Here is a 17,437-nt window from a genome sequence, read left to right as displayed (position 1 = left end):
TCCACGTTTATTACAAGAGGAAAAATTGGTGTCGAATCGATTTTTTTAACAAACTAGCCAAGATGATCATGCACTCAATGTTCAAGTTATATGCGTAATTTCAGTTTTAACTTTCGAAAAGTATCAACCCTGTTTCCGCGGCAAGGCGCTTTTACCTTTTAGTCTCATTGTGGCTGTTCTGTTCGTCGATATGAAATGTTTACGGTTTCTTCAAAAATATGTATCAATCATGCACGATACCTACAATCTTAATTAATAATCGGCAACGAGTATCATGTAATAACTACTGAATATTCATGAGGGCCAGGTCATACTTATCAAATAATCACACAGATAGAATACAGAATTTAGGACTAGAGGCTACTTATGTCCATGTATCAATAAAATGATCGTGAGACATGTCACGCCCAGGTATTTCACATTCTCCACGCTTGGCACGAGTTTAACATCGCGCTAAAAGGCAAATGATGACGGATTCTGCGTCCTTTGAGTCGCCAAGAAACCAGGTGATAGCTCTGTTGTGTGTATCGGAAAACAGCGTGTATGAAAGGACAGCACAAGTATCGATAATCTCTTTCACACGGGGACCGCATATTGGAAACCGAAAATCAAAGACACAAGAGCAGTCGGTTGCATCCAAGCGTTCTGTTTATACCAAGAGTCAATATAAATGACCAGCTTTATCTGATTCTAGATAATGCGGTATCCATGTACGATATTCGCAAAACTGCGCGCGTGTGTATTTCTTGGATGCTACTGAACTGTTTATCATTGTTGCTTATATACGAGGTTATGTAGGAACGTATGGTAGACAATGCTAAGTACCCTGTATATATCGGAATTGGCATCTGGAAGTACTTATTGTGTTTGGAGGGTAATGTCAGACTGCGAATTGAGCCTGCTTGCTTGGGCAATCATTTTCGCGTAGTGGAAGACTGTCGTGTTGAATATGCACCACACCATCTGCAAACTGTCGTAATACGTAATAGCAGTGTTCAATGATGTTTCCAATTAGTTTATCATTTATTCCTGTATGAATACATGTGCATGTATCTGGATGTGATATGGATCAATATGTAACGGTGTCTGTTATGCATCTGTGATAAATTCATTGTGTTTATAATATATACGAGAATAGGTTTTCTAAATCAATGGAAAACGAAAAGGTAGCACGGGCGATGTCGTCGGTTGGAACTAACTCAACTTTGCTGTTTACATGTGGGGAAAGGAGATGGAAGTATTTTCTACTATCAAGTTTGATAACATTTGGGGCTGGGTTAGTGGTTATTTTAGTGTACCGATTGTTTATGTTTATTTGTTGTCTAAAACGAGCCATAGCGAGGAAATCGTTGATGATAACTCCAAAACCGGTTGTTCACAAGGAGAAAGACACTAATAAAGACGACAGAAAGAACAGCGGATTTTTCAAAAATCATGATCCAGAGGTGGGCTGGTTAACAGAAGCCAAGGACTGGGCTGGGGAGTTGATCTCGGGACAGACGACTACAGGAAGAATTCTGGTTTGTATTTTATTGGTCAATGTATAAATGGATACTCTGCTGGTTCCTTTAATACTACATTGTGTATTTTCACTTAATTATATGCTCTGGAAGTAATGGATTAATTATATTGTGGTTATCTCCGCCGTCTGTCTGTCTGTCTATCTGTCTGTCCGTCCTGGCCACTATACTATAAGCACTAGAACCTTGAAACTTACACACATGGTAGCTATGAGCATATGTGCGACCCTGCACTATTTGGAATTTTGATCTGACCCCTGGGTCAAAAGTGATGGGGGTTCGGGTAGGGCCAGGTCAGAGATTTTCACTCATTTTTATGCCCCCAGTATGGTCATTGGCCATAACTTTTGCAATATTGAAGATAGCAACTTGATATTTGGTATGCATGTGTATCTAATGGAGCTGCACATTTTGAGTGGTGAAAGGTCAAGGTCATCCTTCAAGTTCAAAGGTCAAAAAAACAAATCCAAGGGAAGTAAGAAGCTTTAAAGGGAGTTAAATAATGAACCTGCCAAATGATATAAAAAAAATAAATCAAAGCGGCACAGGAGGAGGGAATTGTGTTTCTGACAAACTCAAAGGTAAAAAAAACAAATCCAAGGGAAGTAATAAGCTTTAAAGGGAGGTAAGTAATAAATCTGCCAAATGACTTTTTTTTAATAAATCAAAGCGGCACATGAGAGGGCATTGTGTTTCTGACAAACACATCTTTTGTTATATGTTATTTTACATTAACTTCTTCATTTCTACACCGATTCACTTCCAATTGATACTGAACATCTCTTATGACAATACGGTCAATCTCAAGTATGCATGGCCCCATTACCAATCCTGGGGTGCCCCCTGGGTCAAACATGCGGCGTGGGGATACGCATCGGCCTCTGCCACGCCATTTCTTGTTCAGATTAATTCAGATTCTTTAGTTTCTGAAGTGTTTTTATTTTTGCTGGGCACCAATATTGCATTTCAATGGATTAAATGCAAAAATATGCTAAGTTTATATGTTGACTGTATTTTTTATGTAATAGTGTTGTGTTGAGTCTTTATGAAGAAATTTAATTTTACTTACCCTAAACCTTATGCTAAGTAGATTAAATAAATTTAAAGTGGTTTTGCATGGTTTAACTTTTTGACCTTATGAGCGCATGCAAACTATTGTAACCTTGATTTGATTCCATTGTAGTTTAAATTAACTTTCAGATTTGTTTAGTATGTTGTCAGATTTGACACATTTCATATTGATAATATGGATACATTTTTGTAAATTACAATAACATCAATTGATCATGTTGAAATATTAAAATCATATAAAATAAATAGTTCATTTGACATTATTTGTGTGTATTAATGATATTTTTTTATTGTTTAACAAGGAGCATGATGTTAGCCTTTATGCTTAAATATATTATTTCTACTTTATATATTATTATATATTGTTATGAAAATACTGTATTATACAGTATTTTCATAACAATAAATAATAACATATATGAAGTAGAAATAAAATATTAAAAGCATTTAAATAATTGTTATCAATTACAGTAATTGATTACAATTATTTAAATGCTTTTAACAGCGTAAAAAATGCATGGATGAATGTCAAGTTTCTACACAAAACATCATAGAAATTTTTCTTAAGGGTTCTTGTTTAATGTTTAAAAGAGAGAAGCATTCCATGTCCATATAATTATGATGATTATGATTAGGCGTTTTATCAAAAATTGCTTACATATCATTCAAAGAGTGTAGTACTATTACAGTAAAAAAAAAACACCAAACCAAACATACTGAACAATATACATGTTTATTGAAAGCACTGTCTCAAATGGAACTAAAACATCTTTTTACGTTTTGAATATTTTTATTTTTTGCATAGATCCATTTCAAACTTCAAAATTCCAACAATTAAGATGTTTTACATTGAGACATTAAAAAAAACTTATTGTCCACTTTAAATTTGTTCCAAAAGGGAGTTCAGTTATACATATAAAGCAAAAAAAGAATATGAAAGAAAACTTAATGTTTGTGCGGAAGATCACAGGCGCTCAATGACAATGTTGTTGTTTTTTGTTGTTGTTTTTTTAAATTACCTGTTGTTTATTATAATGCATAACATACTAAATCAATAAAAAAATTCTGACAAAACGTTTTCTTAAAAAAAGATGGCTCGACTTTGTATATAGATATTATACAAAATAAATAAAAACAAAAAAACAAAAACAACATTGCCATCGAGCGCCTGTTTCCAAGCCTACACAACTTTTTTTATACTTTTGCCAGAAACAAAGATTTGTATTTTGGTTAGCCTTATTGCAGTTGTATGTTTGGATATTTTCAGGTGGGCTTGGTGTTTGTTCTCAGCATAGCATCCCTCATCATCTATTTCATTGATGCATCCTAGTAAGTAGTAATATTTCACATTATAGATTGAAAGTCACAAAATTAGTGAGGCCTGACATTGGAATATACATGTATTGTTATCCCAGATAAGCATGTGCATCAACCAAGTCTTACATATCAGTCTTAAATGCAGTTAATTTATGACACTGAGAGAATTGCCTTGAAATTATGAATACCAATTTAATTTATCCTTTTTCCAATTAGTTTTCATCAATCCTTTACCAAAATATGACAAAAGGGCTTATTCTTTATTATGCAGGGCTTTCCTTAGACCTCCAATCTCAAGAGTCAATGACTCTTGGGACCAAATTTTCAAGAGTCAAAATCATATTTGTATGAGTCATAATAATAACGCAGGAGAGTCAATGATCTTTTGTACTTAAAGCGAATTACTGAGATATATATATATATATATATATATATATATATATATATATATATATATATATATATACCAATACATAGTGCCAGTTACGCGGTCTCTGTAGTTTTCAGACTGTACTTACGAGGTCAATAAAAAAAACGGGGTCTATATACAACCCCGCAATCTAGGCTCCTTTAATTACTATGAGGGGGGTGTAGGGGAGGTAATGCAATCAAATCTCACAATAAGGTCTTAAATCGAAAACCACAATCACGTCTGAAATTGAAATTGTATATACCTCGCAAATAAGTTCGCTATATATATTCCTTGTATAAGACGTTAAATAAATGGCGTGTTCATAAATAACAATATATAAGGTACCCTTATATACCTTAATTCGTGTTAATATCGGATAAAAAAGGGTATGGAGATACACGTGTTTAAAGTGGGAACCCCATGACCTATGTCTAAATCAGAGACCCCGTAACTGGTCATATGTGTGAATATATATATATAACATAGGTTAGCGTGTACCAAAAGATACTCCGCCCCAAGCCAATTATCGATTACTCTTAACAACTTTTGATCTCTTTGACGCAAGTCGGTACATTCCCCTGGGTCAAATGTGACGCATGACGTAATTATCTCAAGAGTCAAACTAGGGTATTCTGTAATTTTCAAGCGTCAAAACCCGGGAGCTCGGGTCAAAGGAAAGACAGTTATCAAACTTGTTCAATATATTATACATAATTATAATATATTGAACAAGTTTGATAACTGTCCTAAGAATTATTATTATTTTATTTAAAATGGGCATTTTTAACTGTTAAGCTTTTGGTCTTTTAGTCTTTATCTGAGGATCGTTTTTTAAGTCCAATTATTTTTTATGCATTTGAATGTTGATGTTTTTTTGTCTACAAATGTATGCAGAGAAGCTTCCATGTTGATTGCAGATCAGGGTGGCTTCAACGGTGTAATCGATGGCCCTCAAACTATCTGAAAATGGCTTTAATTTATTTTTTATGTCCCCCACTATAGTAGTGGGGGACAAATTGTTTTTGCCCTGTCTGTCTGTTGGTCTGTTGGTCCGTTGGTCTGTTGGTCTGTTTGCGCCAACTTTAACATTTTGCAATAACTTTTGCTATATTGAAGATAGCAACTTCATATTTGGCATGCATATGTATCTCATGAAGCTGCACATTTTGAGTGGTGAAAGGTCAAGGTCAAGGTCATCCTTCAAGGTCAGAGGTCAAATATATGTGGCCAAAATCGCTCATTTTATGAATACTTTTGCAATATTGAAGATAGCAACTTGATATTTGGCATGCATGTGTATCTCATGGAGCTGAACATTTTGAGTGGTGAAAGGTCAAGGTCATCCTTCAAGGTCAGAGGTCAAATATATGTGGCCCAAATCGCTTATTTTATAAATACTTTTGCAATATTGAAGATAGCAACTTGATATTTGGCATGCATGTGCATCTCATGGAGCTGCACATTTTGAATGGTGAAAGGTCAAGGTCAAGGTCATCCTTCAAGGTAAGAGGTCAAATATATGTGGCCCAAATAGCTTATTTTATGAATTCTTTTGCAATATTGAAGATAGCAACTTGATATTTGACATGCATGTGTATCTCATGGAGCTGCACATTTTGAGTGGTGAAAGGTCAAGGTCATCCTTCACAAGGTCAAGGTCATCCTTCAAGGTCAAACATCATATAGGGGGACATTGTGTTTCACAAACGCATCTTATTTACTTTATATGCCCAACAGATTTTAACCAACCTTTGTGAAAAAGTTGTGGGTTTCAATTTAGTTTCAAAGTAAATTGATTAACAATTCCTATTTCTTAAAGTTTCTTCCAGTTTTCACCATAATTTAATATATAATAATAATATTAATATAATTTGCTTTTAACATAAAAGACTTACAGTGGGAATAAATGACTGATAAGCCACACATACTCATAAGATGCACAAATAAAAGAGTAATATACTTTACCAATTTGCATGCCTCTTTGATATTTGTGCTTGAGTAGTGAAAAGGAATAAACACATAAAAAAATCCCTCTTGGTTATGTATACATGTATGACCTTTTGCTTTAACACTTTACCACTTAAAAATATATTTTTAGGCATGTGTAGTCCCTTACAAATTAAAATTTAAATAAAGACCTTTTTTATTAGATTCAAGTTTTAAGGGCTTCAATGCCAACCCTTAGATACTGATGAGCAGCAAACAGCATAAAACCTGAACAGACTGTGAATAATTTGCAGGCTGTTCTGGTTTTATGCTCTTTGCACATAGCCAATTTCACTTTGCTTCTGAGAGGGAAAGGGTTATGGGTCTGTAGTAGTACAATACTTTTTTAGTAGAGCTGTTGTTTTCTGTATATGCTTCTTGCATAGCAAAGAGCATTATAAATTAATATTTGCATATATTTTAAGTTGAACTTTTTAAAATTTTAGAGATCAGGAAATTTAAATTTATATAGTCACCTGTCACAAAATGTAAAAGCTTTGGATGCTGGTGAAGGAGTCACAACAGTGTAAGCATTGAAATTGCCAATAAAGGTAAGTTCCTGCATTAGTTGCCACAAATGGAAATCAATAGTTGCCAAGCAGGAATTGTTTCGCTGTTTGTAGAAACCAGGATGAAACAACCAAGTTCATGTTTACAAATCAGAACGAGCAATCAATATTTTTATTATCAACGAACAAATCTTTTATTGAATTAATTTATTGATTATTTTATCTTTTAAATAATGTCATTTAATAATAGATGAATTCCTATCAGGAGGTATGGGGCGGGATTGGTTTAGGAATTGTGCTGCTGTTCAGTTTAATTTGTCAAGTTGTAAGTTGGTTGGTCATGGTCTAACTTTAGGGTCAAATATAAAACTACAGCACTTTCTCGAATAACCTTACGTTTATTCAGGATCCTAATTAAAAAATAACAGTATATCAATAATTTCAGTGGTAGATCTTGTTTGAGAACGGCTTCTGCATTTTGCTTTAACCCGCATGATTGTTATGATATAAGGCAATAATACGAGCCTCAGTCTGGCAATTGTGGGCTTAATGCATGCTTGTAAAGTCTCATGACAGATTAGCCTTTGCAATCCACACAAACTTATCAGGGCCAACACCTTCCACCAAGACTCCATTTTCATTTAGGGGAGAGTTCCTTTAAACAAAAAACATCCATAAAAGCGGAAAGTGTCATTCCTGATGAGCCTGTTCAGACTGCACATGCAATTCTTGAATGACACATACAAACATGCATTAAGTCCAGTGTTCCCGAAATGCGGCTCATATTCTAACCATGAGTCACGTTCTGATGAAACTGGGCATAATGCATGTGGGTAAAGTGTCGTCCCAGATTAGCCTGTGCAGTCCACACAGGCTAATCAGGGACGACATTTTCCGCCTAAATTGGATTTTTGCTAAGGAGAGACTTCCTTTAAACGAAAAATGTCATAAAAGCGGAAAGTGTCGTCCCTGATGAGCCTGTGCGGATTGCACAGGCTAATCTTGGACAACACTTTACGCACATGCATTATGCCCAGTTTTCTCAGAACAAGACTTTAATGTACTCATTCAAAGCTCAATTGATGGGTTGTTAGATATATGTCATTCAATATGAAGGCCTGGCCCATTGAAGATCAGTCACCATGAATCCTTGAGGTCTGGATGGCTTGAAAGAGGAGGAGGATGATAAGCAATCGAAAATGTCTATTCAGTTTATATCATTACTTTTAACTGAAAAACGTAAATTTCTAAAACATTTCATTTATAACTGGATTCACAGTGCCTATACCACGTGACTTTTTAAGATCTGTGTTGGGAGAATAAAGTGCGACCCAGTAAACATTTTTAATGATGTCTTTTAAAATATTTCACCATTTTTAATGGAATAAAGTGGAGAGCCCTCTCATTCGTGAGAGTTGTCTATAGGTATAATAATCTTTTTAAACAAATAAGTATTTTTTCAGTAAAGTGCAACCGCGCGTTTGTAATATGAAGTCCCCACACAGATCCGACATTTTCTAACCGTTCAAACGCGCGGTTGCACTTTACAGAAAAAATACTTATTTGTTTTTAAAGATCATGATACCTATGGAAAACTCTTACAAAACAGCGGGCTCTCCACTTTATCCCATTTAAATTGGCGAAATATTTAAAAAGAGATCCTTAGAAATGTTAACTGGGTCGTGCTTTATTCTGCCAACACAGATCCGAAAAGTCAAGTGGTATAGGCACCGTGGGATTGATATTTGAAAAAACAACAGAGTGTCATATTGTTATGTGGACAAAGCTGCCATAAAAAAAATGATGCCAGTTTAATTACCGGTACCCATGTATTTTTCCTGAAGTAAAGACAGAGTCAAAAACAGCTTATGCTGGTAATAGTTGGTTAATTGTAGGGATGAATTATTGACACCTGTTACCAGAGATTGATTTTTGCAGGCACACAAGTTCAAGTCACTAATACCGGTACCATGAAAAATGTCAGATGGTGCTCATTCCTTTGTATGGAAACTCAATAACATCAATAACCAGTACATTAATGCCAGTCAATTATTCTTTTAGTAATCATATTGCTCCATTGGTGCAAAAATGTACCATGTCCATGTGATTTCTAATTTCAATGTGGCATGGTACCTTTTTGCACCAAGGGGGCGATATGTAACACAGAGCATCAGAAAATGACTATTAAACTAAAAGGAATGAAAAAACAAATCAGAATAAAATAGGGGTAGACAGTGTTGTTTTTTTTATCATTTGAGAATGTGGCCGGGGCCCTTTGCATTGGAAAAGATGGTTTTGTTGTGACTAAAATTGGGAAATTGGTACTAACAAATTCTTTAAATTAGAATTTAGTCATGGCAGAACTACAGGGCACACGGGTGGTTAGCATGTGGCTATGATATTAAATAAAAAATGAGCGAACAAAAAATCAACTTCTCTGAAAAAATATAATTCCCTATCAAATATATGTAAAACAAGGTATTTAACTCAAAATGACTTGAAAACGGGGTGCATCGCTTTGAACAGCTATAACTTCATCAATTGTGCAGCGATTTCCATGAACTCAGTCTTCCTCAACACAGAAATAAATTTTCTGTCTGGAAATGTATATACATGTATCTTGTTATATTTTTACAAATGCTGGGTCAAATTTTAAGAAATTACACGATACACAACTCACATGACCTACTCATCACCGATCTGACTGGATCTAAGACTGAAATCTTCATGGAGTAAAAGGGCATTTTCCCAGCAAAGTTTACGGACCTCTGTACCATTATTCAATAAAACGTAAAAAAATAACAACATTATCTTGCAGTTACATTATGCATCAAAATTAATTGTCCAGCGCCGTTTGAACCTTTGTTTACATACATTTCAACTGGTTGAAATTTAACACGCGAGTGTTTTCGTTGGTCCTATGAGTATCTGACGGAAATCGCTGTTTTTACTAATTAATATCATAACCACACACTAACCACTTGTGCTTTATGGCTGGTACCCACAAATCACCTGACAATTTCAACTTTTTTTGTTGCAATCTGGAAAAGTATATATTTTTTGTGATTGGTTAAAGTTTGCAATGAGTAAACATTTAAGAGCCATTGTCACTTTGATGGATAACAAAACATACATTGTATCAAAAAATGGGGCAGAGTGGAAAGGCCCGGACTGGTTGGGTGCCATTTTCTAATAACTTGATTCAAATTGTTTTGTGTAACACTTGAAATTTAGATTTTTATCTCAGTATTTGCATCTACCATGTTATATTTTAAACAATATATATTTTAAGATTTTAATATCTTTCGGATTGACGTGTCTGTCAGGCAGTTAGAGGAGCTATGTGCAGCACCCTACAATTATATTCTGGATCTATCACTAGTTTGTGTTTGTATTTCAGTGAGCAGGTGGAGTCGTGTACGCCGTGGGCAGAGAGCACCACACAGCAGATAGATCTTGCGTTCAATGTCTTCTTCATGATCTACTTCTTCATACGGGTATGCGGTGTCAGTTTGGATTAATCACTTATGTGTGGATTAACAACAGATGTTTGTCTACTATAGTGTTTAGGTGGGGGTGGTGGGGGACGTGACATTCCTGTGCTATTTTAAAGATGTATTTTAGTTTGTCTGTTTGTTTGTTTTAGAAGTCATAGCTGCTTATTTCGCCACTAAAAAGGGAGATACTACATATATATATTCTATGAGTTTGAGGATATTTCTTACGTTTATTTGTTGTATGATCCACTACTTAGCAATAAACATTTTGCCCCTGTTATTAACTACTTGCAAGAGTAATATCTTCATCTGGTGCATTTGAATAGAAATTTGTAAACATAACATTTTGCTTGAATAGAAATTTGTAAACATAACATTTTGAAGATAAGGGCTTGAATTGATTTACTTGAAAAAATATTATGTAATTCTTTTTTTCAAATGATATCTTTATTATGAGTATCACATTCACATAAGACAGATACATCATTGCTGGTTGCTAATGAAGTGCATTCTACTGCCAAATAATGATCACTAGGTTTGTGTCAATGCCAAAGGTTGATCACGCCAAAAGTCCAGTCCATTATAGAGCTAATCACCTGCTGAAGTCCTCTTCTATAATATATCAAAGCGCTGAAGGCACTGAAGATGTTGGCTATTGCATAATTTAACACGCAATGCATTTTTCAAAATCAATCGCAAGTTTGAAATGAACACACGCCATTCAAATTTATAAAGTGTGTGTCATAGCGCACGGGTTGAGTTTTGTGTGCACTTTTTATCATCCTTATTATTTCATAGAGATAACTTAGACAAAATAAAAACAACATGTCTTTTTGGACGTTCTGAAAGCATAGAAAGTATGATGAAAATGTTAATGAGAACTGAATATAAAGACAATTTGCAGTCACCATCATATTGAATGAATATTTTTGGAATATCGAATAACTATCTCACCAAGAATATAAATTCATAATGAAAATTCCTTTTACAAAACTTTTGATTTTTGACACCGTATCCAAATTCAAAATATACAATAATCTTCGTATCTTGTATGTGGAGGAATAAAAGTATATATACATTGCTGTTTATGCTTTACTTGTTACCCGAGCAGTTCACACGGTGTCAACAACGCTGACCTAAACATAGGTATAGAGCACTTATGCGCTTTGTGGGCGTAAGTGTTTTACTCAGTTTTCATCTTAGTGACTTTTACATAACGCCAACAGACAGGCATGAATATTTTCAAATATTTCATAGGCTGATTCGAGATACAACCTCTGAAGTTTGGCTACATCACTGCGTATGTGCTAAGTTCAAAGGATGTAGCACTGTTCAGTGTAAGGAATTCTGAACTACTCTCTGTACGTTCAAACGGCACAAATTGTGGCCCTGTTACAATTACGCGTTAAAATCCATCTTGCAGAATTTCGCTTTAGCTTCCAAGATGAGAAAACAATCATTATCGAAATAGCACATTGTCACGGTAAGAGAAAATTGTTGAATTATCATACCACAATGTTTGACGTTCTTGGTCAGCACGTCTGGAAATCATTCATAAATGTTTGGATAGGCTGCCATGATAAACAAGTTTGCTAATTTGAATTCAATTTTGTATCAAAAAGCATTGTTCTAAAATGTGGCATTTTCAATTCGCAATGAGATTTTTAATGACCCTCGTCATGCGAAAATGGGTCTTATTCCATATGCGCCCATCGTATAAATAGCCCACTCAGCTATCTCAGTCTGGTGAGGAGAAACATAACATATTGAGTGATTATATTGCGAACAGCATCGCCTATGGCCTGACTGCGAAAATGCACATGTTGGGTTTGACAAACGCTTGCCGAAACGCATCAGACCCATTTTCGCATGACGGTGCTATGGACGTATGATTTAAAAGTGTCGAAAGAAAACTGCGTTTAAATCAAATATCAACATATGATATATTTCTTTAGTGAAGAAAGATACTCATAGCAAGGCATATGAGGACACATATGAAGTGCTCTCCCGTAGTATATTTTTTATCTACTCACACTAATGTGTGGTTTGACAATGCTAACACACATTTCATGCGGTGAATATGCAACTTACAAGTGAAAAACACAACACAATAGTTAAACTTTTGTTTTAATTGTATTTATTTATTTAGAAAAGTAAATTGCAAACTTTATTTCAAAGTCAGCGTATACACAGACTACATTTTTTAAAGATATTTCTTGTTTTATTTAGTTGTTTTCGGTTTTAGCGATAATAAAGCATTTTTGAGGTTGCCTAAAGTATGCCTGAAGTAATTGATGAACTCATATCCAACTGATTATGTATTGAGAACTGTGAATATAAACAAGCTTAACCTTCTACTAACCTTCTACTAATGCGTTGCTAGTACCCGCAAATACAAAAGATCACCGCTATCTGTTGAGAACAAAAGAACGTTTTCGGGAAATACCCGCTGTAGTAGCATAAACGAGGTTAAGAAACAGGTCATTCGCATTATTATTATAATAAATTGTTTGTTATATTCGGTTTTAGCGATTATGAAACATTTTTAGTTTTTGTCTATCGTATTGCTGAAGTTATTGTTGAACTTATGTTCAACGTTTTATCCTATAAATAAGCATTTATTTTTTACCGAATCTATTAATAGCCTCAAATTACGAATGACCTGTACTACATCATTGAGGTGTATGTGAGAGCGTAACCTATTGCGTTGGTATCGCCCGTGGACTCTTTGTTTATCGACAACCGCATCTATTAATAGCCTCACATTGTGAATGGACTGAGCAAAAATACTACGTCATGAAGACGCTGCAGAAAGTGGACTATTTTATTTATTCATAAACAATCTCTTACGCGACACGTACAATAGGATCATTGTTTATTGATTATTTTCTATAAAAGCGCCGTTCCAAACTATTGCATTTAACACGATATTAATATAATGTTTCCATTTGTGAATGAATATAATTGGAGAACTCAAACCTCTTGCATAAATTAAACATCTCTTTCTCGCGGGGATACGCGTAGTAAGCGGGTATTGGGCTCCTAGTAGCTAAGGCGTATCAACCTGAAATTTAGACTAACCACCTTAGACGGTCGCTAAGCGACCATCTAAAAATGCAAGATGCAAGCACCCTTAGAAAACAGGGTTTGGGCAGTGAGATTTCAACAGTACTTCAATAAACGCACCACAAATGTTCGTCTGTCTATGTAGTCCCCAATCAAATGCACAAAAATGTTGCACACACATAGGATACAGGCAATAACAACACCAAGCATTTGTGCAATCACTAAATGGCTTTTAAAACAGATTAGAAATATGCACTACTTTTGAATGGACCACAAGGAATACAACATGATTTAGTGGAATGTAACCTTCTGTGAATATTTCTTCCAACAACTGGCAGCTGGCCATGAGGACTTACAGCTGTCTATGGGTAACTAATTTGACATATTGCCTGTAGCATTGTCTCATGAGAAAATATTGCTACCAGTTCTCCTGACAGTACTGCAGGTATTACTACATAGTGTGTATTGCCACCAATCTCCAATATATTGTATAGGTATGTTATTGATGTTCTGGGTATCTCCTTCACCTACTTATGGTGTCATATCTGATAAAATGGGCCGTGCTCTGAGAAAAAGGTGTTTGATGCATGTGCGCAACATGTCGTCCCAGATTAGCCTGTGCAGTTATGATTATTTTATTTTCAAAAAAGTCTTCTTAGCAAACATCAAGTTTTGGCGGAAAGTGTGACGATCCCTGATTAGCCTGTGCAGACTGCACAGGCTAATGTGGGATGACACTCTAAGCACATGCATTAAACCCCCTTTTCTCAGAGCACAACTCAAATATTTGTGCGATGACTGCAAGTCAATGCAGTCCGAGCAGATATCTGGTTATAGTTAAAAGTATGAGTCATGTTCTGGAAAATATGGTGATGGGATTGTGCTGACAGCTAATATGAACAATTATGCCTTGTTCTCATAAATTTGTGGGTAACCATATCAGTGAAGCAATGGAAAAGTGATTTTTGCTCTTGCATCCAATAAAAACCTGTCAGAAATATTTTAACTGTTTAGTTATGATTGTACTTCAGATACATTTGAATATAAAATCTAATTTAAAGCTTTCCAGTAATTCAACATGATCATTAAAACCTAATTTAATGAGAAAACACACCTAGAATTTAAGACTTTACAATATTTTATCAGAAAATTAATCAGGCAAGTGATTGTGCAAAAGCAAAATATGTCAGTCAAGATGTCCACATTTTTTCTGGTTAAATAATTATGAATGTTATCCTATTTACATTACCAAGAAAGAAAGCCCAACTGATACTGTTTAAATTGCACCATTGGTTTCCTTCTATAGTAAAACAATTTACCATGGCCTTACTTGAAATGAATTATTAATTTTTTATGAAGTTTGGAATCTCAAATATACATGGAAGGTGTTTGACATTATTTTGATTTCCATACTGTTTTTAAAAAATTATATCACTTTTGCAGATGATAGCAGTGACTATTTCAGTTGTTGCTCATCCAATAGTTTATTCTTTAGACTGATGTAGTTACAAAGGTGTGAACAATTTCAGAAGCTGATAGCTGGATAAAAGCTTCTGTCAGTTGTATTTTCTCCAAACTATACTTGACAGATGGACAGAAAAAAGTCTTGAAGGAACTTTTTTCTTCCAAAGTGTTAATGTGATGGTCCAAAACAGTGGAAGGGCATTATTTAATATTTATGTAGTCCTTGCATTGATTACTTCTGTTTTTATGTGAATTTATACTCACAAACACTAAATAAATGTGCTGTGATCATGTCATTACTAATTTGCCATCACATGTTTACATGGCTTAAGGTCACATTTTAATTTTCATATATATAGGTAATGGAGGCAATTAAGAGGAATAATTTTGATTGGCATTGCTGTAATCAAGTAATTAAAAAAGTTGCCATAGTTTGACTTGAACGAAGCCCTCAAATTATTTAATATCAGATATTTTCTCCAATTTAGCCCTCATATCTCTGGGCCTCTGACAGATGATCAGTGTTGATGTCTTGCATTTGTATTAACACTTAACACTTAAACAACTATACTGGTTACTTTCCTGTGTCAGTAAAAATCACACACTTGTAATTTGATCATTTGTTGTTGTCATGTGTCAAAAAAGTTGTAATCTTTCTTTCTGAAGTAACATTATTGTTCTGTCTGAAATTAAATAAATACTCTTCTGATCATTTCTTCTGCTTCAGTTTGTTGCCGCCAATGACAAGCTTTGGTTTTGGGTGGACATCTTCTCATTGGTGGACTATTTTACCATTCCTCCCTCATTTGTAGCCATATACCTGGACCATCAATGGCTTGGTAAGTAAGCAGAATAACCCACCTTTAAAGCGTGATAGGCATGCTGCATAACCCACCTGTATGGCTTGGTATGTGTGCAGCATAACCCACCTGTATGGCTTGGTATGTGTGCAGCAAAACCCACCTGTATGGCTTGGTATGTTTGCAGCATAACCCACCTGTATGGCTTGGTATGTGTGCAGCATAACCCACCTGTATGGCTTGGTATGTGTGCAGCATAACCCACCTGTATGGCTTGGTATGTGTGCAGCATAACCCACCTGTATGGCTTGGTATGTTTGCAGCATAACCCACCTGTATGGCTTGGTATGTGTGCAGCATAACCCACCTGTATGGCTTGGTAAATGTGCAGCATAACCCACCTGTAAAGCTTTGTAATTATGCAGCATTACCCACCCGTATAGATTGGTAAATATGCAGCATAACCCACCTGTATGTCTTGGTAAATGTGCATCGTAACCCATCTGTAAAGCTCGGTAATTATGCAGCATAAACCACCTGTATGGCTTGGTAATTATGCAGCATAAACCACCAGTATGGTAAATGTGCAGCATAACCCACCTGTATGGCTTGGTAAATGTGCAGCATAACCCACCTGTAAAGCTTGGTAAATATGCAGCACAGCCCCTTGTAAAGCTTGGTAAATGTTCAGCATAACCAACTTGTATACATTGGTAGTTTTGCAGCATAATCCACGTGCATAGCTTGGTAAATGTGCATCATAACCCTCGGGTAAAGCTTGGTAAATGTGCAGCATAACCCTCTTGTATACATTGGTAGGTTTGCAGCATAATCCATCTGCATAGCTTGGTAAATGTGCAGCATAAACCACTGGTAAAGCTTGGTAAATATGCAGCATAAGCCACCTGTATGGCTTGTTATGTTTGCAGCATAACCCACCTGTATGGCTTGGTATGTGTGCAGCATAACCCACCTGTATGGCTTGGTATGTGTGCAGCATAACCCACCTGTATGGCTTGGTATGTGTGCAGCATAACCCACCTGTATGACTTGGTATGTGTGCAGCATAACCCTCCGGTAAAGCTTGGTAAATGTGCAGCATAACCCTCTTGTATACATTGGTAGGTTTGCAGCATAATCCATCTGCATAGCTTGGTAAATGTGCAGCATAATCCACTGGTAAAGCTTGGTAAATATGCAGCATAAGCCACTTTTATACATTGGTAGGTTTGCAGCATAACCCACCTGTATGGCTTGGTATGTGTGCAGTATAACCAACCTGTATGGCTTGGTAAATTTGCAGCATAACCCACCTGTAAAGCTTGGTAAATGTGCAGCATAACCCAAATGTAAAGCTTAATAAATTTGCAGCATAACCTACTTGTATACTTTGGTAGGTTTGCAGCATAATGCACTTGCATAGCTTGGTAAATGTGCAGCATAACCGACATGTAAAGCTTGGTAAATGTGCAGCATAGCCCACCTGTATAGCTTGGTAAATGTGCAGCATAACCCACATGTATAGCTTGGTAAATGTCCAGAATAACCCACTTGTATACCTTGGTCCGAGTACAGCATAACCAACATGTATAGTTGGTCAATGTGCAACATAACCCACCTGTTTATCAAGGTAAGTGTGCAGCATAATCCACATGTATACCTTGGTAGGTGTGCAGCATACATGTAACCCACCTGTATAACTTGGAAGCTGTGCAGTATAATCCAGCTGTATAGCTTGGTAGGTGTTCTGTATAACCCACCTGTATCCCTTTGTATGCAATAAAACCAACATTGC

At 35.6% G+C, this 17,437-nt stretch overlaps 1 protein-coding gene across 1 annotated transcript in view; it reads left to right on the top strand.

Moving 5' to 3' along the window:
* The first annotated feature begins 1,173 nt into the window (after positions 1–1,173).
* The window catches only part of LOC127866491 (calcium-activated potassium channel slowpoke-like), an 87,320-nt gene continuing 71,056 nt past the window's right edge, over positions 1,174–17,437 (top strand). Inside the window, exons 1-4 of the mRNA XM_052407038.1 lie at positions 1,174–1,520; positions 3,859–3,920; positions 10,216–10,312; positions 15,570–15,681. Of these exons, the coding sequence (XP_052262998.1) occupies positions 1,179–1,520; positions 3,859–3,920; positions 10,216–10,312; positions 15,570–15,681 (613 nt within the window). The 5' untranslated portion in view covers positions 1,174–1,178. The remainder of the gene's footprint in view (positions 1,521–3,858; positions 3,921–10,215; positions 10,313–15,569; positions 15,682–17,437) is intronic.

The sequence above is a fragment of the Dreissena polymorpha genome, chromosome 2 (genome assembly GCF_020536995.1).
Source record: "Dreissena polymorpha isolate Duluth1 chromosome 2, UMN_Dpol_1.0, whole genome shotgun sequence".
Taxonomy (NCBI): domain Eukaryota; kingdom Metazoa; phylum Mollusca; class Bivalvia; order Myida; family Dreissenidae; genus Dreissena; species Dreissena polymorpha.
This window is presented reverse-complemented; position numbering and strand designations above follow the sequence as displayed.